This window comes from Argiope bruennichi, chromosome 10 (assembly GCF_947563725.1).
Source record: "Argiope bruennichi chromosome 10, qqArgBrue1.1, whole genome shotgun sequence".
Classification (NCBI taxonomy): Eukaryota; Metazoa; Arthropoda; class Arachnida; order Araneae; family Araneidae; genus Argiope; species Argiope bruennichi.
In genome coordinates this window covers 67,796,665-67,818,775 of record NC_079160.1, presented here as the reverse complement: position 1 = coordinate 67,818,775, position 22,111 = coordinate 67,796,665, and the positions used below count along the sequence as shown (strand labels likewise).

Here is a 22,111-nt window from a genome sequence, read left to right as displayed (position 1 = left end):
TTTAAAAAAATGGTTTGTTTTTTGTATGATTTCCAACAATAAATTGCACTCTTGCCCTGAAGTTCAAATCTTTATCATCGTTTCATCAAATGATTAATGACTTGATTTTCTTTCATTGTTGAAAGTTAAAGAAGAAGGATTCTGTTTAATATCTGTGTTTACAAGACAAATAAAAAAAGTCAAATTAGAAATCGCGAAATTTGGAAAATAAATGAGTCGGACATTTACATTATTAACAGCGCTATAATGTCATGGGACTATCTCCATTAGAAAGGTTCATATCTATATCTATACTTATAATAAAGCTCAATGTGTGTGTGTGTGTTGGCGCTCTACAGGCCAGGTCATTTGACATACAGCTATCAAATTTGGTACATGTATACTTTAGAGATCGGGAATGTGCACCTGGGGTCCTTTTTTTGAAATTTTAATTAGAATTTTAATTATTAATTAAAAACTAACTTTCCCGCCGAAAGAATCTTCCATTTTCCCCACCGCCAAATTTTCCGCCAAAATAATCTTGCATTTTCGCCACCGCCAAATGAGTAAGGCTTCGGTTTTTTTTTTCTCCCAACAGTAATGAGGCTAGGGTTAATATTTTTCGGCGGATTATTTCAAACGATTCTGTTTATTTTCTTAATGTTTGATGCATTTAAAATGAAACATTGTTAATTAATTCATGTTTCAGATTCATTCTGAAGTACTTTTGAATTAAAATAACACAGAATAAAGGAAATTAAAAGTGTATAATCTGCATAGCGTTACCCCAACTGGCGTAGAAAAATGCACGCATTTGCGTTACCTAACCGGTGAAGAAAATTCACGCATGCGCATTGTTCTGATTGTTGTCATGACAACCACTATCAACGGATGATTTAAATTATTTTTAGGTTAGTTGCATGCTTTTGTAATTAAATTGTATTTATGTTAGTTGTATGACCCTCGGGGGGGGGCACCTCGAAATGAGGATGAGATGCTTCCGGCATGGTGGTTGGATCTCGCTACCCTGGAGGGTACACTAATAGGTGGGGATCTGACTCCCCCCATCGATGACGGGACGTACTTCCTTCGGGGAGGGTTGTACCGTGGCCGGTGACGGCCCTTAGGACTCAACCACAGTTCCCGCCAATTGCTGTTGCGGCGGTCCGGTCATTCAGTTCTATGGTTTAAATCCGTGTGCCTTAGGGCGGGTCGGAGAGTTAGAAGGTTGACTTATGTTAGTTGTATATTTTTTGTATATGCTTATAGTTTTAAGTACATCGTTTTTTAAGTAGTTTTTTTAAACCTGTTTCAGACCGATTATTTTAAACGATTCATTTCATTTTCTTAGTGTTTGGTGCATTTAAAATTAAACATTGTTAATGAATCGATCTGTTCATGATGAATCTGAGAAATTTTGTTGACAAATTCTTGAGATATTACATAAATTAAGAAAGATATTCTTTAGTGGCCATAAAGTTTAAACGCTCAGTGACTCTATCATCAGTAATCATATTATTAAAAAAAATGCTTTGTTTCAGTAAAAAATATTATTATATTAATTGCAGATTAATCATTTACACTTTAATTTAAAGCATAAATTCTACGAGGGGTAACAGAAAATGAGAGAGATACATATCACGTTATGACTGAAGGCCTTTATAATATTATGAGTGAATTATATGACTATCAAAATTTGAAGTTTTAAAAGATTTTGCTGAAGAATCTATTAAAGTTGGAATTGCATAAAATATTTAATTATTAAAATTTTAACGAACATTAAGATTGGCGAACCGGCTGGTCGCCAAAGGCGGCTAGTATACAATAAACAGAACTTAACAAAGACAATTAAAATAACACATCTTTAATGTCAGATAATAAGGTAGAATCATGAAGATAGAGATATAAAAAATTATCTAAAATCAAATATAACCAGTATTCCTAATGAATAAGCTTGTGGTTATAGGCAACTAGTAAAAAAAGTAACTAGAAATCTAATAAATAATTTTAATTAATTAAATGTATTTTGAAATCAGAAAATGTCAAAATGATTTAGATTTCATCTATTCTGATAATGCTGATGAAAACCAATAATTTAAATGCAAAATTGAAAACGATTCTAAAAACCTTTCTCGAATTTTAAAAAAATTTTAATGTAAAAACTAAAATTATACAATCAAAGAAAATTTAGCGTAATAAATAATTATTTCAAACATTTAAGCGCATTATGGGCAACTACTGCTTGGATTCCGAATCATTTTTAATGAACCTCATTAAATTAGTTATGTGAGTATAAATTTACATGTTTTCCTTACCTTCTATTTAATATTAACCGAACAAGAAAAAAAGACAACATAATAATTAGAGATTTAAATGGCAATCCATTTTAAAAAAACATTTTTTTCATTTTTGCATAAGATATTTTAATGACCTTCGATTTAAAAATTTCAAACATACAGAGAATTAGAACAAAATCAGCCATGATCTGACGTTTTATTTAATTTTTCTAGAAAAAGACCGGGAAAAGTTTTTAAAAAATCGTAAAACATTTTACATATAGTATTTTATTATTGATATCGATGAAATAATAAAACACACAAATCGCTTTATATCGTCATTCGTCTAAACTATCGGTCTATTTTAACCACCATTTTTTTTCGAATATATTTAGAGAGATATAGAGTAGATAGAGATATAGAAATATAGAATAATTTTTAAAATATATGTAGGGAAATGTATTTGTATTGTATTCTAAAAAATAAATACAAAAAATTGTGATATGTTTTAAACAACTAAACTTCCTTACGCTCCCATTCAATTACAATGTTTTCAATTTTAGAGTTCAAAATTTGATTCCGATGACTTTTTAATATCGATTAATTTATTCTTATTATGGGTTATTCTAGTTTTACATATTTTAAATAATTTCACGATCTTAGATGTATAATAATTTTAGAAATGTAATTTTCTCTAAAAGATCTAACGAATAAGAAATGTTCATGAAAACACATTCTTTCTTTTAAACAGCTTTTCACTTGAAATATTCTAAATATACTTTCATTCACTATCCCGAATTTCACCTAGAAATCGTGGCATATTGCCAAAGAGAAGTAAGATCTATCTTTTCTTTTCTTTTTCTTTTTTTTTTTTTTTTTACTTCAGTACAAAGAAAGAAACGCTTCTTTTTCCGCATCCGAATTGAAGTGAGTTCAAGAAGCTGAACGACTTCTGAAGATCAAATCTTCCTTAATTATTTCTATTTTAATTCTGCTAAGAAAATGCTTCGTCTCACCTTTTCTCAAATGTGTCATTTGTTTTGATGTAACCGCCACGTAGTACTTATGAACTCAGTAGAACGAAATGAGAAACCTTTAAACAAAAAATATAGCATTTATTTGTTAAGTCATTGGGACTAATATTTATTTTGAAAGAATGGATGATAATGCCTATTCAGCAGCATTGTCAGTTTGTGCAAGATTAACTTTTTTTAAATCAGTTTCGAAATTTTGTTAAAATAAATTACAATAGACGCGTAATAATTAATACTAGACTCTCAGTTACTTACAAACTTATAAATTCATACACACAAAAATACTCCTCCATAAATTTTGCTAGCATCAATGAAATCGGAAATCTTTTTAAATTGCATTTTAATAAAATAGAAATTTCGGTCAGCTAAGTCGATCAATTTGGCAACAGCTAAGTCGATATTGGCCATATTCAGTTATCGTCATATACGCGAGTTCGCAAATTGTACAGACTAAGTCTATGGCAAAGGATACCGACGTGCTCTGATTGGTTTAAGTCTTGGCATCTTTTTGGCAATGTTTTGCACTCAAAACAGTGTAGTTTTCGCTTATTTGGCTCAAACATTTTACCTTTCATTAGTTTTATGGAAGATACGAGTGAATATCAACACGATCTAATTTTTATTAATATAATTGTTTTCTCTAAATATTACTAGTAATACTACTAATACTAATTAATAATCATAATAATAAATATCACTAATAATACTAGTAATACAAGTAACTAATGTTGTTTATGCACAGAAGTATAAAAACTATATGAAAGTAATTACTCAACATATGATGCAGCAATTAAATAATTCTTATTTTTCTATGATTTTCGTACCTTTATTAGATAATTTATGCAGTCATTGAAAGTTGTTGCTGAACGTTTGTTACTTTCCCATCAACTACATATGGGGAGATGATTACTGAATGCCCAAAACGTACAAATATGTAATCTTTAACGGAATATGTAATTTCGTAGCTAATTTTTTTTAGCTATATCCAAATAATATTAAGAAGAAACAAACATAAAAATATTTTTAATAAATTGTAATTTTTATATATCCTGAATTTAGGTTTCAGGATTTGATCTTTTCTGCTGTATATGTGTTCCAGATTAATATTACATGTAAACCGTAAAAATAGGGGGGGGGGGATAAATTCACATATATTATTTATTTTTATAAAAAAAAATATTTCGGTATGGCATCTTTTTGGCAAAACATTGCCAAAAAGATGCCAAGGCTTAACCCAATCAGAACACGTCGGTATCCTTGCCATAGACTTAGTCTGTACAATTTGCGAACTCGCGGCATATACAGCCATACACAGTTATCAGACAAATAACTATATATAAGCCATGCACAGTTATAATTATTTACATTTTGAAATTAAAAACATGTGCATAATGAAAGCAATGAGATCTCGCTATCCAATAATTCTTGAATCCGTAAGAAAAATTATAATTTAAATTTAATCATAAATACGAACACATTTACAATTAGTCGCAAATGCGATTAAAAAATAAAAATGCTAATCGATTCGTAAATAAATAATATATATAGAGTGTAAAAGTTTATTTTTTTATCATTAAGCTATTTTATTAAACAGTTGCAAATATTATCAATTATTTATTTCAGAATTAATATATGTGTGTATATATACATATATTTTTTCGAATTCTTTAATAAAAGATATTCATGAATATGAAAACACAATTCAGTTTTTTGCATTTCAGTAAAAGAAATTCTATACTAGTACTGTGACAATTATTTTATTAAATTTCATAAAGATGTTATTTGATGAGTTTTTAAAATTAAATAGAATAGGGAAAAAATAATAGCGCCAAAAATTCATCAAAAAACTTTCTTATAACATTGCTTGAAGCTATAACTTAAGACATATACTTTCTTACTGAAAACGAAATCGCTTGCTTACTAGTGAATGTAATTAATTATATGAGTAAATAATAACTTCTTCATGAATGTAACTGCATAAGTCAAATTATATGATTACTAGTGAATGTAATTATATGAGTAAATAATAACTTCTTCATCCCAGAATTTTGAATTTGTTTATGCTCAAACGAAAATTTGTTTCTATTTTCTTTGAAAGAAAGAAAAAATCTCTTTATCTCTTTATTTCTAAGTGAGTAATGGAAAGGGAAAATAAAAAATAAAAATTATCTGGCATGGAATTTTATGACTACAAGTGAAACTTTGTGTCAAATTTTCATTTCAATTGGTCGAGAAAAACGTGTCTAAAATGCAATTACGATTTTTGGATACTATTATCGCATGCCAGGAATTAATCGCCAAATAACTCGCTAAGCAACCCATGATAGTTTTAATAAAAATGCTAAATTCAAGCCAAATGTTAATATTTCCTAACTATTCAACGCCAATGCCATGTTCTTTAGCAAGTCAAGTTTATTAGAGATTATGCGAGAAAGTTTTGGGAAAATGACTCCTGCTTGTTTTTTTCTTCAAAAGCATTACGGAAACATAATAATCAAGAGAAGTTCCAATGTATTTCAAACTTTCAGCAATCCAATTTTCCCAAGCGTATTCGGCAAAACGAAATATTAACCCAAACGAACAATTATGGAAAGAAATATATATATAAAAAGCTGACGTTTCGAGGCGGAAGAGAAGTCAGAGGAAATAACCTCTCAAAAAGCAGAATGCAACGGCAAGTTTCAAAATTTCAAAACAAAAATAATAAAACTCGTTCCAAAACAAGAGTCTTGACGCTCCTCTTGGCCACCTTCCAGAAGCATCTTGGATCAAGTGTGGGTGGTGGAAGGAAGGAAGACAGAACCGCGGTTTCTGGGAAGAAACTTTGAAAATGACTGATAGTTCCCTCACTTGAAATTTAATCCTGTTGCGAATTCGAAGGCCTTTTTGCGGAAGAGGTATTAGGTTTCGCTATTGTGTTGGTACCATCGAGATGACTTCCAGAAGGAGTATGCGAGTTCTAACTTTTAGTTTATTATTACTTAATTTTAGATTTCGGTTTTTGATAAAGAAATCAAGCTGCTTTCAGTAACCAGCTGGTTCCCCATGATATAAATCATGTTAATTTCTTTTTAATGCGACTTATTACTTTCTCGTACACAAAGTATAGAGAAAGTATAGTAATCATCAAAAAATTCGAACTCCAGATTTTGACAAATCCCCACATTTTACACCTCCCTCAGTTCGAAAAACACAATTTTTGAAAATGTCCGTCCATCTCTCTGTCTGCCTGTGACAAAGATAATTCAAAAACGCTTTGAGATACACGGATGAAATTTGGTATACATACGTAAAACCAAATGTGTATATTTTAGTCAAATTTTGAGCAAAATCCGTTCAGAGGAAGTTTTTGTCTTTCCGACTGTTCGAATATAAATTAGCAATGCAAAACGAAGAGAGCTAGATAGATAAAATTCGGTACACAGATTTAACATACCAAATTTTGGTCAAAATCACACAACGGGTTGATTGTCTGTCGGTCTGTACTTTCAGAAACATGTAAACGCAGTAACTCAAAAATTACTCAATACTTAAATAAATTAACTTGGTACGTGATTTTACGACATTAAATGTAGTGTTATGTCAAATTTTTATTTCAGTCGATTGAGAAGTGTCAGCGTCTGAACCCAAATTCTATTTTTTGTTTACTTTTGATGCCAGGGATTAACCGCCAAAATACTCGCCAAAGATGATAGGGCAGATTCAGTAAAAATGCTAAATTCACGTGAAGTTTAGTTTAGTTATATTAACGTCACGTTTTTAAAGAAACACTAAAGCTATCTTGGAATGAATCTCGTGCTTTTGAACGGCGGTCAGATGATAAATTCAAGCCAAAGGTTAATATTTCGTAACTATTGTACGTCAATGAGATACAAGGCATTCACTGGGAAAATATCTTTATTAAAGAGTATATGAAAAGATTTTGAAGAAACCACTCCCTCTGGTTTAATTTTTTAAAAGTTATGTAAACTAAAAAAGCACTGATTGACACAAAGGACCATTCTGATCAGTAAATATATTTGCAAAGTGTGGAAACAGATTGCAAGAAAAAAAATAACGAAATTAGTAAGAGAAAGTTCTCTCGAAATGGTGGATAGACAGGTAATCATTAATGATGCATCTAGAGAGCGAAAACATTCAAATAAAATAAAAAATGGCGAAATTAGCACAGTAGTTGCGTTGGGGGAACCATGTGAAGATTTTTCCACATAGAAAATATTTAGCGAATCAATATTTTTAATATTTCTCTCGAAAATGGAATGTAGTAAAAGGATAGTCATCCATTGATGACGTACGTATCGGTGGATTAAAAGTTTTCATATAAAACAAAAATTTGGAAAATCAGCAATCAACAGTGATTGCGATTGAAGTAAAAGATTTTCCCAACAGAGAATATATAGTAAAATAGTATTTTTGTGATTTCTCTTGGAAATGGGAGAGGGTGAAGTCAAGCGGCCATTATGATTTAACTAGAGGTCAACCGCTTTTACGTGAAATAAAAGTTGGCAAAATCGGTACATTGTTTCGATCCGTGTATTTCGTTCTTTGATCTTGTCACATAATTTAAATTTATAAATTAAGAGTACGTGAATTAAACATTCATTAAAAAGAGATCAATAAATAAAAAAAAATAAAAAAATAAAGTATTCATAATTTCTTCAAGTGTAGATTTCAGCATATTTTCAACATTCAATTTCTTGGAAAAAGAGCAGGAAAAGTATCTCAAACTGACCGTATGTTATTAATATTAAAAGATAACCATTTAATAATTTATGCAATAATTAAATCGTTTGATCCAATCTTGTTGGGAAAAAAATGCTATTTCAGTGGAATGTCTAACTCTATTAAGCTATAATTATGGACATTAAGCTATAATTATATTTTTATCTGCACTTTTCAAAGTAAAAATACTGTAATTTCTACTATCTTGCATTGGTTGCATAAATTATCGAATCATTCGAACCTCATCAAAATACTGAACTTCCGAAGTTTTAATTTACTATATTCCAATTTAAGGTGTGTTTGTTTGTTTTTTTTGGCTCGAAATTATAAAATGCTTGACACCTAATTTAATGTCCAAGGTTTGATATTTATCAGTTAAAAATACAAGAACACCTTTTTTGCAAATTTCATAAAAATAAAGGATCAGATACAGCGTACTATTATTACAGACATGTTAAACCTCGAATAAATTACATATGACACACAAATTTCTCCTATTTACAAAAAAACCAATTTTCATCAAAATCTAGAATATTTTTTTTAAATTTTCTTTAATTAATATTTGCTAATTTCATAATTTTTTTATCAGAATAGTCTTTAGAAGAATATAATAAAAAATTCTCACATATTAATGAAAATAAATGAAATAAGAGTTTTGAAATAAAACATAAAGGACACGAATTCCTTTTATTTACAAAAATTTATTTTCATTTAAATCAGAAATATTTTTTATAGTTTTCAAGTAAATAACAGCAGATTTATGATTCCATTGTGTATATTTATTTCTTCATTAGTATTCTTGTTACAAAAAAAAAAGAATTATCACATTATATAATACATATGAACATTTTTAAAAGCAATTTAGTAAATTTTTTTCCTATTATTTCAACATGTTTCTAGTTTCTTATCTAATAAAATTCGTCAACAGACGATTTTAATTAGAATAAATCAATTCGGTGAGAACTGCAAAAAGTTAAATATTATTTATTCATAGTTCACTTTAAAAATAACACTGAATGTTTTATTAGCAATAATAATACTTTCGATTATAAAACGTAATTTAATTAAATTCTTTAATGGATGTTTATTTGTCTTTTATTTTTAATTTTCATTTTTTACAAAATTGCTGTAGTAGATGTACAACTCAACAAGCGAACAAATTGTAAATAAATCAGTATTAGGGTTTACTAGAAAAATGATTCCACTTGCTTTTATGGATTATCGTGTTGGCGACAAACTCGAGGGTACATTAAACTAGGATTAAACCAAAAGAATTTCTAAGCATACTCATGCATTAAAAACAATCAAATAAAACATTTTACAACATCAGATAAAATAACATATGGGGTATAAAAAAAATATAAACAAATTATTCCATCTTATACGTCACTTTTTTTTATTAAACACATTTACCATTTTAACAGAAAAAAATAAGAATATAAAATACCGCTTTAATGTTATGTTTTGTATACTAGAGAAAATCTATAATAAAAAATGAACATTTTTTTCTAGATTTACACTTTAAACAATCTTGGGAAAAATTAATAGGGAAAAGGCATACCTCGTCCATGTTGAATTATGAAGAATAAAACACATATGAATTCTACCGAGTTTTATCCTCTAAAAGAATGTCCTGTAATACATCAAACGTAAAGCTTTAAATTAAAAATCACAGCATGGTAAGCAAGGATTTTGCCTTCGAAAATCAGATAATTCATTTTGTTGTTTATGCTGGTGCAGGATTATCGCTTGGAATGCGTAAACAGTGGAAGTCAAGAATTTTATTGGATAAGCTGGTGATTACAGTCGGGTGTGACATGCACACGTGATTTAGAATTTTAAAATTGTAATGTTAATTACATTTAAGGAAGAACTTGAAAGATGTTTTCGTCAGTTTCGTTATCCGATTATCTTTTTAATTTATTTTCAATTAAAATAAAGAAGCATTCACAAGTTATCTTTATGAAATATTTAGCACATGTCTAGAAAGCTTTATAAAGTTATAAATTTAAATATCTTTTTAAAAGTGCTGAATTTATTCTAAATATTTCCCAAAATGGAAATAATTTTCGAAATACCGATGTGCCATTGAACTCTAGGGAATTTAAAATTCTCACAAAGATATTTTCTAAAGAAATTCAAAAGTAAAACGAATAGATATCAAAAAATTATAATAATAAAACATTTTTTAGAAACACGATTTTATTAATATATTAATTAACTCTTTCATATGTATTAACAAATTCTTTTATTTTTATGTTAGATGTATGTAATGTATATGTATCAATTAGTACTTTTATTTTTATGTTAGAATTATTTTAATTATTTTTTTAATCTTCAATTCATGAATTATTCATACAAATATTATGAAATCATGAAATTTGTTACTAAGACTGTTAATGCCGAATAAGAATTAACTTCATTGCTACGTGCAAAATGGAATTACATTTTTTTTTTTTTTTTTTTTTTTGAAATTGATAGTTTTTTTTTTTTTTTGCAAAAGTAGATATTATTTTTTTAGAATGAAAATAAATAAACTCGTGTAAATTAGCTTGTTATTTTGTCTTCTGAAATCACGTCATAAAAATATTTTAAGTGGAGAAATGATCAAATAAAATGAAATTCAAAGTCTCAACAGAATTAATTTTTCTCAAATTCGTTATCAGATGGTGGAACTAGTATAGAATAAAAATGTAATTAAATTATTCCTTCAGTTGATATGCAAATTCTGCAAACACTGAAATAATTCTTTGCCATTGAGAGTACATAAATATACAAAGATTTTCAGTAGAATAGGAAGTTAAAAATCGATTTAAAGAATTCTATCTATTTAAACATGAAACAAGTAAAATTAAATAAAAATGTGAACAAAAAAACTTTTTTTGACCATTTTAATGTTAATATAAAATTTCTTTGTATGCTTTTTTTTTAAGTTGGGGAAACTTTTATACGAAATTATCTTTCGATCAGGTTTAAATTTTTAAAAAATTAATACGTTGTTACTGGTCTGATTTTTATAAGTTTTTATTTACAATTTTGAAAGATTTAAGGCAACTTTTTCACCTGTATTTTCTCCATTGTTCGAAATCGAAGCATATAAAAATATTAAATGAGTAACTTTAATTTGTATTGAAATATTAAATGAGAATTTTTATTTATTTAAAAAAAAATATTTATTTCTATGAATTATATTATATTGAACTTATTTTAAAGCCAATACATATGTATTTGATTTTATTTTCTTTAAAGTTTATTCTGTATTAATATAATACAGTTAGAATTTTAAAAAAAATTGATGTACTGTAAAATTATATTTTTATAAAAAAAAAAAATATTTTAGTATTTGAATTTCTCAGATATAAATGGCAAATAATAATATATAAGTAACGTAAGAAATAATAAGGTGCTTATATTTTAATATATTGCATTCAATGATTTTGTCTACAGTTTAATTGCATTTCGACTTCAAACTGAAATGATTTCTCACTTTTAATAAGTAGATTAATGTAGAAAATCAAGTATGTAATTTGGAACTCTTTCCTCTGACGGATTTAATCCAATATAAGCAAAAAATCTATTTTTTTGATCTGAAGACTACAGATTAAATTTCATTCGTTTAATTCATTACGTTTTTCAGCTATGAGTTCATAAACACACAAATAAACGAATAAATAGATGATGGTCTATGAATTTATTACAAAATAAGATACAGATTTCCAATTTAGATATAAAAATCATACGTTAAAATTCATCCATCTGGCTTATTTTGTGTTTTAGCTTACAAATAGGTAGGTAGATCTACAGGCATTTTGTTAACATTCCTTGAAGATGGTGGATTTTCAACAACACAATTGCCCAGAGCCGCTACGTTCAGAGGCGACCACTGGCAAATCGATTTAAAAACGTTGAAGCCAAATTAATAAATTTACAAAAAGTCCGATTTTTCTAAATTATGGAATAGCAGAACAGCAATGTGTATTTACAATGAATTATTAAAACTGTTGTTAAATAAAATATAAATTAGTTATTTATGATATACTGGAATATTAATTTTCATCTCCTCGATTATGTTATATTCCATTAGACAAATGTATAAAATAGTAAAGGTAAATGTTGTATTTTCTAAATTTCCATATAATTTATCATAATAAATAAATCCTTTTATTTTAAGTAAGGAAAATGACAGTTAATAATTATGGTTAACTTTACATGAATTTTCTTTACTTAAATCAATTTTTTTCATAGAATACATATTAAAATAAATAACTGACAAAATAAAAACATATATAGTTTACATATTATATTATATTATATTTATTTACATGGCATATTATATTTCATCGTTTCAGCCCATCGAGTTCACAGACAAAGATATACAATTCCAAAACTGCCTTAATATAGAGATTCATTAACGAAAGATCGAAATGAATCCAATTTATTATAAGTATAAATTAAATTTTTTTCAAAAAATAGCATCACATTTTCATAATTATTTTACACAAAAATCCTTCGAATGTGAACTATTTAACAATATATTTTAAAACAATGTACACTTACAATGTGAATCAAGTCAAAATTCCTAACCAGCCAGAACGTTCGAACAAGCTTAAAAAAGCCTAGAAGAATTATGAACTAACGTAACAGCCACTTTCTTATAAAGACTAAAACTGAGAAATGACCAATGATACTATTCGATCGTTTAAACCAGCTCAATTTATGGCTATCCAAGAACACGTACAGTGCAAGGTTAAAAATAACACATACGCGATATATTTTTTTTTTTTTTTTTCCCTCAGATAACCGAACCGTAGCGTATTAACCAGTACTTTTACCAGTAAAGATCGGTGGTGCAGTTTTTCAAGTGCTCTTTCCTCTTTAAAGCTTGCGACGCAGATAACGATGAAAGTTCCGATTAAAAAGCTTGAAAGAAAGCAAACGATAACTACTGTGCGAAAAAGCTTTCTTGAAAAAATATGAAAAATTCTAAAAATCAGCTGAAATCAGCAAAATCGGTGGAATAGAAATTTTTTAATTATTATGACATGATTCACGGCAATTCTTGCATGTTTAGCTAGGATAATAAATTAATAAATTTTTAATTTTCTCGAAATTCTCTGTTAAACTTCGTAAAGATAGAAATAGTGTCAGAAATGCAATTCAATCAATGCAAAAATGACGAGTTAAATAAATTTCAATAATTAAAATACCAAAAATTTTCTAACATATTGCTTTTATTATTGAACTAAAAAGTAAAATAATAATAATAATTAAAAAGTACAAAACCGTAAAAAGATGAGGATTTTATAGAAACATTTTAAATAAAGGAATTTATATTTTAAGTTTCTATGAATGAATAAGAATTTCATTATTTTTTTTATTCTTTGTGATATTTATTTTTAAAAAATTCTATTTTTAGTACACTAACATGAGCATATTTTTAAAAATTAAAAAAAAAGAATTTATTTTTAAAAATAAATATTTATTTTTTAAATAATTTATTTAAAAAAATAGTTTTATGATTTCCTCTTCTTAGGCACTTCGTTATATTACATACCAGCAGCCTCTGACGAACAGCTGATTTGCTAGGATTATTAATCATGTAAAATTTCTATTAAACTTTTTGCCCGTATTTAATCTTAATGACTATTTCAGCAAAGTATTTTTAAACTTCAAATTTTGTTAATCATATTACTCACACTGTTTTAGAAACCTTATACAATTATGTTTATTATGTTATATTCTCTAATTTTGTCATTTCACCTAAAATTCGAAATTTAATTTTAAACGAAAGTTAATTATTTAACTAATTAAATAACACGCTTATCGAATTATCCTCTGTACTCAACAGCTCTTTTCAGGCACCATTCAAAATAATGCATCATTTTGACATTTTATTTATTTTTTTGTTAAAATTAACTACACTGTGACTGTTAAAATTAACTACAGAAAAAGTAAGAAAATATAGAATAATTTTTATGGGGAAATTCAACTTAAAATAAATATATACATTTTATTTTTCGGGAAAAAAAATTGAACGCATATTATATAAATTACACAGAAACAATATTTGTAATAATAATAAAAATTTAAATAAAAATAAAACGAAATTTTTCCAAAGCGAAATTTCAAAATACAAACATGATTATCCCATTTTCATTGAAATATTGATCACTCTGTCCATAAGTCAGAGTATAAATTCCATTCCTTGCATTGTCTGGATGTGTAATACTTGATAATGCATCATTTATTAATCTTCAAAAAAAATCCTTTTAAAACTTTTGATCTCATTCTTTTCAAAACGACAATATACCCATTTCATTTTTTGAATATATAAATGAATGTAAAAAAGCAACAAAATGCCATCAACTATTTAAAATTTCCTCCAAGCCAAAAACTTCAATACAAAGGAAGCAATGATTCGGTTCCTTCAACGCCTATGATCAAACAATCCACACATCCATAATATTGTCAACCTATTCTTTTCGAAGTCCATCATAGTTTCTAAATCTGTCACCATTTCCTTGCGCGTGACATAACGAACACGAATTAAATTCTAAATAGAATTCCGGTCAATGTTAAGCATACGAATATCGTTTTCCGGTACCTGAATGGATCGTTTGGCGGAAATGCTCCGAGAAGGTTATTCCCGTCTCTTATCGTTTGCTGTTATCTATTTCGATCTACAATCCATGAAATATAGAGAGAATTTTTAAGAATCATTTCCCTTTTCGAACATAAAGCAGTTTTACTTTCTTTTTTCAACACATTCTAAATAGAAATATATATATGAATAAAATATTTAATCTAATTGAAAAATTTTTATCTTTTCGCGTTTTTTTTTTTTTTTTTTTTTAGCTATTTTAATCATAAGATCTTTAATTTACTGAAAAAAATGGCATCAAGTTATTTTTCGGACGTTTATATTTAGCTTAACTAGTTTCATGTTTATTTAAGATGAAGCTCTGTAATTTTTTGTTTTTATTCACTTTTTGAAGTACTAGAATTTTGAAATTTTGAACACTTGGATGCTCACCATGACAACAGATCATTTTCAGAATTTAGATTATTAATAAATTAATTTAATTTAAACTCTAGCTCTCTGTTGCCACCTAGTACAGGAATTTTGAAAAATAAATTTTAGGATTCCATAATATTTATACTAATGAATTATAAATTAATTATAAAAAAAGATATATATATAAAAATAAAATAATTTTTTACTGTACAAATAAAAGTGTATTTTAAAAAGTTGATTTTATTAAATCTATTTAAAAGAATAATAGTGCCAAAAAGTTTTCTTGATATAAATACTTTAAAAATAATGTTTTTTTTTTCTTTTTTTCTTTTTCATGAACATTTATAACCCTTAATATGAGCAAATACTCAACTAATTCCATTCTAATTTGTTTTGTGTAGTCAAACTAAACGTATTTGTTTTAACAGTGTTGATTACAATAGTGAAAAAAAGTATAGCTGTTGTTTATAGAATCGGTACCACTGATTGTTGATAATATTGCAGGGAGAAAACTGTTAACGCTATCGATAGTTTCAAAACTATCGATCGAATTAAATGCCTGTCAGTGTTACTGTTTGAGCGAATACTACCGATATTATCGATTTTTTTCCCGTCTGTTGTCCAAAAACTCAATATATCGACTTCGCTTCGACAACCTTTGTTAGTTTGTCAATTCTAAGGTACGTTATGATTTATTTATATAAACGTTCATTCTAAAGCAACAAGAAGATTTTATTGGCACGAGTCCTGCAATTTTTTTATCTTTTATCTTAAACTTAATTCTTCTTTTTATGAATGGTTTGATATTTTTTCATTATATCGTATTAAGTCACCCTATAGCATATTGCTATTTTGATCATTAGAAAGAACTGAGGTGTTACTTTACTCTCATAGGGCATAACATTATGCAAAATGTGCGTTATCTTTATTCAAATTGTCCACTCTAATCGTAGTCCTATAGCTAATCTCTAAACTGTTTAAAGTATTCACATATTTTTATTTGGCAAAATAATTTAAATGAAATATGGAATTATCTTTTTAGCGTTCGAGTCAATGAAAACACTGCTACAAAAACTATGAAATCTAAGTTTTTGTATGGCCACTACGATATTTTTTAAAATTACAACCAGTCACCCCGCTACCACAAAACGAATCCGTATAAACAGAAATTATTCTGATTGGCTGTTATGTTCATTAACTATCCAACTTTTGCATAAGAAAGCAACTGCCAACAAAAGTTTTCCTTTTGATACTATTAGTAATTTTTAAGAAAACATTTTTGACACATTAACATTCGTAAACAAAAAAAAAAAAATCCATTCTTCCGCGACCCTAACTGACCGAGTTATGAAGCTTAGAATTTCATCATTTTAGACCAAACAAAGCCGGCCAAGAGAACTCCCGTTTATTTGAGCATCTCTTCTGAAGTGGCCGTTGAAATGATTTATGATCCTCTAAAATAATGTTATTCAAAACTTCACTACTCAGTCATTTCTTGAGAAAATCCCTGATAAAAATAATGCAATTCAAATATTGAATCCAAATTCAAAAAATGATTTGATGTTATTTTAAGTCTATAAAATATACTACTAAATGGATACTAAGATGAAATAATTGTTTTAAGCAGATAACAACACCATGTGGAGTAGAATTAATATAGGCAAATGGCTATTGAAATGTTTTTTATTGTAATAACCAAGAATTAGAGGATATTTCGTTGATTACAAAAAAAAAAAAAAGATCGCAAATAAATGCAGAGTGTAAAAAAATAAAGTAATATTTGAAAATAAAGGTTTTACGAAAAAAAATGTATAATACTCAAATTAATGATTTTTTTTATTTATCAGTTCATAAAAAACGCAATTAAACAATAACTAAACAACAGCAAATTCGTATCGGATGTTTAAAAGACTGTAAATTATAAAATTTAAAGATTAAATGATAAGAAATAGAGAAAAGCACGCAACGTCTCTTGCTGATTTTCAGTATTGAATTGTAAATTGAGATTTTCCATTCATATTGTGGACTAAATAAAAAAAATCCATATCTCCACTAAGATAACGATACATGTAAATAAAGTGTGTGTGTGTGTGTGTGTGTGCGCGCGCGCGCGCGCGTTTATCCGAATAGGTGTTGAAAACATAATTTTAAATAAAATTCGCATTTTCATTTTTTTTTTTTTTTTTTTGCAGTTTTAAAAAATATGTACGTTTATGCTTCCCGTGATATCTTTATTTTGTCTCTACGTCAATTAGAAGCCAAAGTATAGCAAATTATTGACATGTAAGTAATACTTATTTATAAACATTTAAAAACTTTAAATACATTTTCTGAAAACGAGTTTTTTCATTATTCTACTGTACGAGTATTGTCATATCTCAAAGAATAATCAAGATATCTTTAATGAGATTTATAATTGGTGCTCGTTATGTAATGCATGTAATGAATTATGGATTTGATGCTGAATGCTCTGAAGTGGATTTATAATCGTTTAATATAAATATTGTTGAAAAAAACTTCAAAATTTCCCAGAAAACTTTTTATATTGCATACAAAAATTTTATTTTTAATATCATTCTTAGATAATAGTTTGTTACATTCTATGATTTGTTACACATGTAATGTTACAAAGAAAGACTGCATAATTTTTTTTCTCTAAAACAATCCTAGTTTTTGTAAATGAATGCTAAAATTTACATCAAAATATTCTTTTCCTTCGAAAGCTACATATATATTTAAATAATTTCACTTTTATTCATCATTTCATCCGTATATTAATTTTAAAAAAACATCATATAATCATTAAAATATTTGTTTTTTTAAATACCCTCCGAACCTAGTCGGATGGATACCTTAAAAGGCCAGATCATTTGACTAACAGCTATCAAATTTGGAAAAACACCTTGAAAGGTAAGAATGTACATCTAAAAGCAATTTGTTTAAAATTTTAATTAATTCAAATTTAAACTGAAATTCAATGTTTTACCACGAAAATTTATTTAGCGCGTTACAAAATTTTAAAAAAATTTATTAAAAAGGCATTTTTAAATTAAAAAAAATGTTTTTAAAATTTTATAATAAAAATTTTATTTATATTTATTTAAAACATTTTTTTTTTGCTTAATTTTCAACAATGAATTAATTTGTTGTAATAAATTTCAAACTGTTTTTATTGTTTCGACTAATATTTAATCTCGAAATTTTCTTCCGCTGTTAAGAGCTAAAGATGAAAGATTCTAACTATTATCTGTGTAGTTAGCTTACAAGAAGAATAGAATACCGCTAAAGTTAGAAGATAAATGAATCGGCCATTTACGTTTTTAATAGCGGTATTATATCATGGGACTGGTTTCCATTAGAAAGGTTCTTAAACACAATGAACAGAATATATGTATTACAATTAAAATAACATGACTTTAATGCAATTTAAAGAAATCATGGACATGAAGTTGTGTTAAACTATTTAAATAAAATTAAATATAACCAATTTAATTTTATTGGACCAACCAACAAAAGACCAACTGGTCACCAAAAACGACTAGTATATATATATTTGAATGTTTGTTCATATATCTTATATAAAAAAATCTACGATTTCCTACCAATTTTGATAAAATTTGGAGCACGTGAAAATGTCAAGACAAGAAGAAGGTTGTTGTCAGCATTTCGAAGTTTAAAAGTAATCAAAATATAAATCAATTAAAAACTATACACGTTTTGATATTTATCAGATACCTTCTGAAAATATTATGTTACAAAAGTTATTTTGACATTATCTTTGAACAAAAAAATGCCCTTTTAATGATATAAATTTTATTTGAGAAAAAATTTTCTTTAATAATTCTTTATTTAATTTGATTCACCATCCACGACAATGTTTTTGTTGTTTTGATGAAAATCAAACGAATCTCGTGAGTCAATAAAACCATTCGATCATTTTGCTAATGTTGAAATTACATTTTTTTAAAAATTGACACTTTTGATGGCAAAACATTAAGTAGGTCTTCCACATCTAATATTATTTCATGATATATATACTTCTAAATTCAAACGTGAAGTAATTTGTAATAGATTTATTTCATAACATTCATATTTTTCAGTCCTATCAGATAGAAAGTGAACTTTTAAATAAATTTATTCCACATTAATAGTTTAACAACGAGAAAATTCAGTAATCCGATCGAACAAGATAGTCGTCTAAGGCGGCTACTTATTAAATAAATAAATCTTCTACGTGACTGATTTAAAACGGTAAAACTGCTTCGAACAGTCTTACTATCTACTTCAAATATGGTATTGATATCTATGGATTATCTAAAACCAAACATAAATTTAACGCCAAACCAAATGCATAAGATACAGAATCTTCTCCCCTTAAAATAGAATGCAGATCAATAACTTAAACAGGGAATTACATTATGCATTGCATGCGCGTATCAGGAAAATTGGCGAAAAAATGCAGACATGCAACTTCAAGGTAGATGTATAATTTCAGTACATATACTTTTCGTACTGAATAATTTTAAAGGAAATATACATTGAACTAATTGTAATTATACAGTAGAGTTCTAAATATATATGCTCAAGGGGGGGGGGATGACAGTGAAATGATTTCATAAAGTGTAAATTAATAAAATAGTCTTGCATTCTTCATAATTAGGGTTCCAATGTTCTAAAAACAAACCTCACAAATACAAACTTTGATAATGTTCATGTTTTTATGCACTGTTTCCCAATGCTTATAAAAAATTATTAAATTATTATAATGAAATAGATTGGATTTATGATTATTGATTGTAATCTATTGCGACTTTATAATAATTGCAGCAATATTTTTCACCATTTATTTCAAGATTTTTTTCAGAACATTTTATTTCAAAAATTGAAAATTATGAAAGCTTTGAAATCAAAATAAGATGGAAAACTGTAAGCTAATTCATAAAGAATTCTAAAAATGAAATGAATCTAAAACAAACCACCACAATCGATAGTTTTATTTTTAATTCTATCTATTTACAATTGTAAAATAAACTAAAAAAGAAAAGAATTATTAATTTTTTTAAAAAAAGATTATTATATGAAATAAAACTTAAACTGATTGTTTATTTTTCATCGCAACAAAAGCAAGACCTTTTTATTTTTTGATTAAAAAAACGAATCCAATAGTAGACTAATAGTTGAATCGCGTCCCCTAAAAGAGAAACCATGCTTTCGATTCAATGCCACACGTGACAAGCAAACCATTGCATCACCGACAAAACAAGATAAAAAAAAATAACCATGAAGTCTAAAAATTGCCTATAACTCACCCTCGACACAACAAGTGAGGCACCATCACCCTTATTTTCTTCTTTCATTCGAAAACCCCAAGGGGGGCCGTTTAACTGTACCCAGATACACTTGGTAGACATGGATAACAATGTGATGCTGCATCACACACCGACTGACCATGACATAATAATACAACCCATCGTAAAAAAGGTATCTGCCTGGAACTTCCGCACCGTGTTTACTCTAAGATTTCAAGAACACTGTACACTTAGAAGCTTGTATGGAAAGCATTCTGTTTGTGTTCTTATGACGATTCAAAGTTGACGGCGAATCGGCTTATCACATTTTCATTCGTTGGATAATAAAACAATTTTTTTTTTATTTGTTGATGGTGCAAGTATAATGCTGATTTTAATGCGTCTAGCCTGCTGTCAATAGCTATCTTGAGATGGTGGTGCCATCTCTTAGAACATTGGGAAACTACTCCTGCATAAGATAAATATTGTTACAAGTACTACATAATTTACCTTAAAATTCGACACTGTTAAGTTACTAAAGCTTGTTTAGATATTTAAATTTACTTGATTTTAAATTTTATCTAAAGTGTTTAAATGTAATACACCCACACTTATTTGGAAAAAAAAAAACTGTGATGTTTGCAGTGAATTCGAAAAAATAGAAAACAAATGAATAATAGTGCTATCTATCCTCTAAGTTTTTTCACTTCCGATTAAAAAAATTTTAAAAACACTTTTTTGGTTAGCAAAGGTAATTCAACCATTTTTTTTTTTTTTTTTGAATAAATCCAATTCTGTTGGATTGTATTTCACTGGATTCAAAAGAAAGCAATAAAAAATACAATTTTATTACTATTATAAACAGAACACAATTATTTATATTAAAAAATAATTCGGATTTATATAAAAAGAATTTTTAAAAAATAAAAAATGCATAAAGTTGTTAAAAATTTTAACGATAAAAAAAATCGAAATCGTTAATAAATTTCTCAATGTATTTACATAAAAGTGTCGTGGCTATTCAAAATCACAAACTGGACATATAAAAATAGGTGTGTACTGTTTCGACCCAGATATGATTCATAGATATACATTGGCGTATGTCCAACAAGACACTACCTAGGGTCGCTGTACTGAAGAGGGCGAGCAAGCAGGTCAGTTAAAAAATACTAATAACTATTGTCAATATTATTGTTAACCTTTGTTAACATTATTGTTAACATTTGTAAATATTATTGTTAACCTTTGTTAATATTATTTTTAACCTTTGTTAATATTTTTGTTAACCATTGTCAAATTATTAAAAATAATTATTGTCAAATAATATATATAAAAAAAATGTGCTTTTTTTTGTATTTTAAAATAATAGGACTACAGTGTCTATACACATTAAATTATGAAGATTGTTCATTAATATATAAATTATTACTTTTTTATAATTTTTTATAATATATTGGAATAGTAAATATTCATTATTTTGTAGTGCTATATTCCGCTTTATAAAGCCTGTAAAATAAAAACTAAAAATTTGATGCTATGTTTATTAGAATTTCATTATTTCTTGTCTGCTTTAGTTATTTTTAACATAAAATATAATTTGATGCTATGTTCAGTAGAATTTCATTATTTCTCATCTGCTTTAGTTATTTTTAACATAAAATACATGCTAAGAAATAAAGACTTAAAAAAATCATGAGTATTTTAACAAAGTAATTAAAGCAGAAGAAATTAAAAATAATTTATTATGTTAAAAGTTATTGAATTGTGAAATTAAATTGGCCAGTTATTAAAACAGGG

The 22,111-nt window shown here is 27.0% G+C and overlaps 1 protein-coding gene across 7 annotated transcripts in view; it reads right to left on the bottom strand.

Moving 5' to 3' along the window:
- The window catches only part of LOC129988941 (sorbin and SH3 domain-containing protein 1-like), a 213,980-nt gene extending 193,371 nt beyond the window's left edge, over nt 1–20,609 (bottom strand). For 3 of the 7 annotated variants that reach the window (XM_056097226.1, XM_056097229.1, XM_056097231.1), the window contains exon 1: nt 20,336–20,607. In XM_056097226.1, coding sequence (XP_055953201.1) covers nt 20,336–20,437 — 102 coding nt within the window. In that variant the 5' untranslated portion in view covers nt 20,438–20,607. Of the gene's footprint in view, nt 1–9,572; nt 9,597–12,568; nt 12,584–20,335 lie in introns of those variants that run through there. The other 4 variants (XM_056097227.1, XM_056097228.1, XM_056097234.1 and 1 more) reach the window with 4 other exon arrangements.
- Between the last annotated feature and the right edge of the window lie 1,502 nt (nt 20,610–22,111).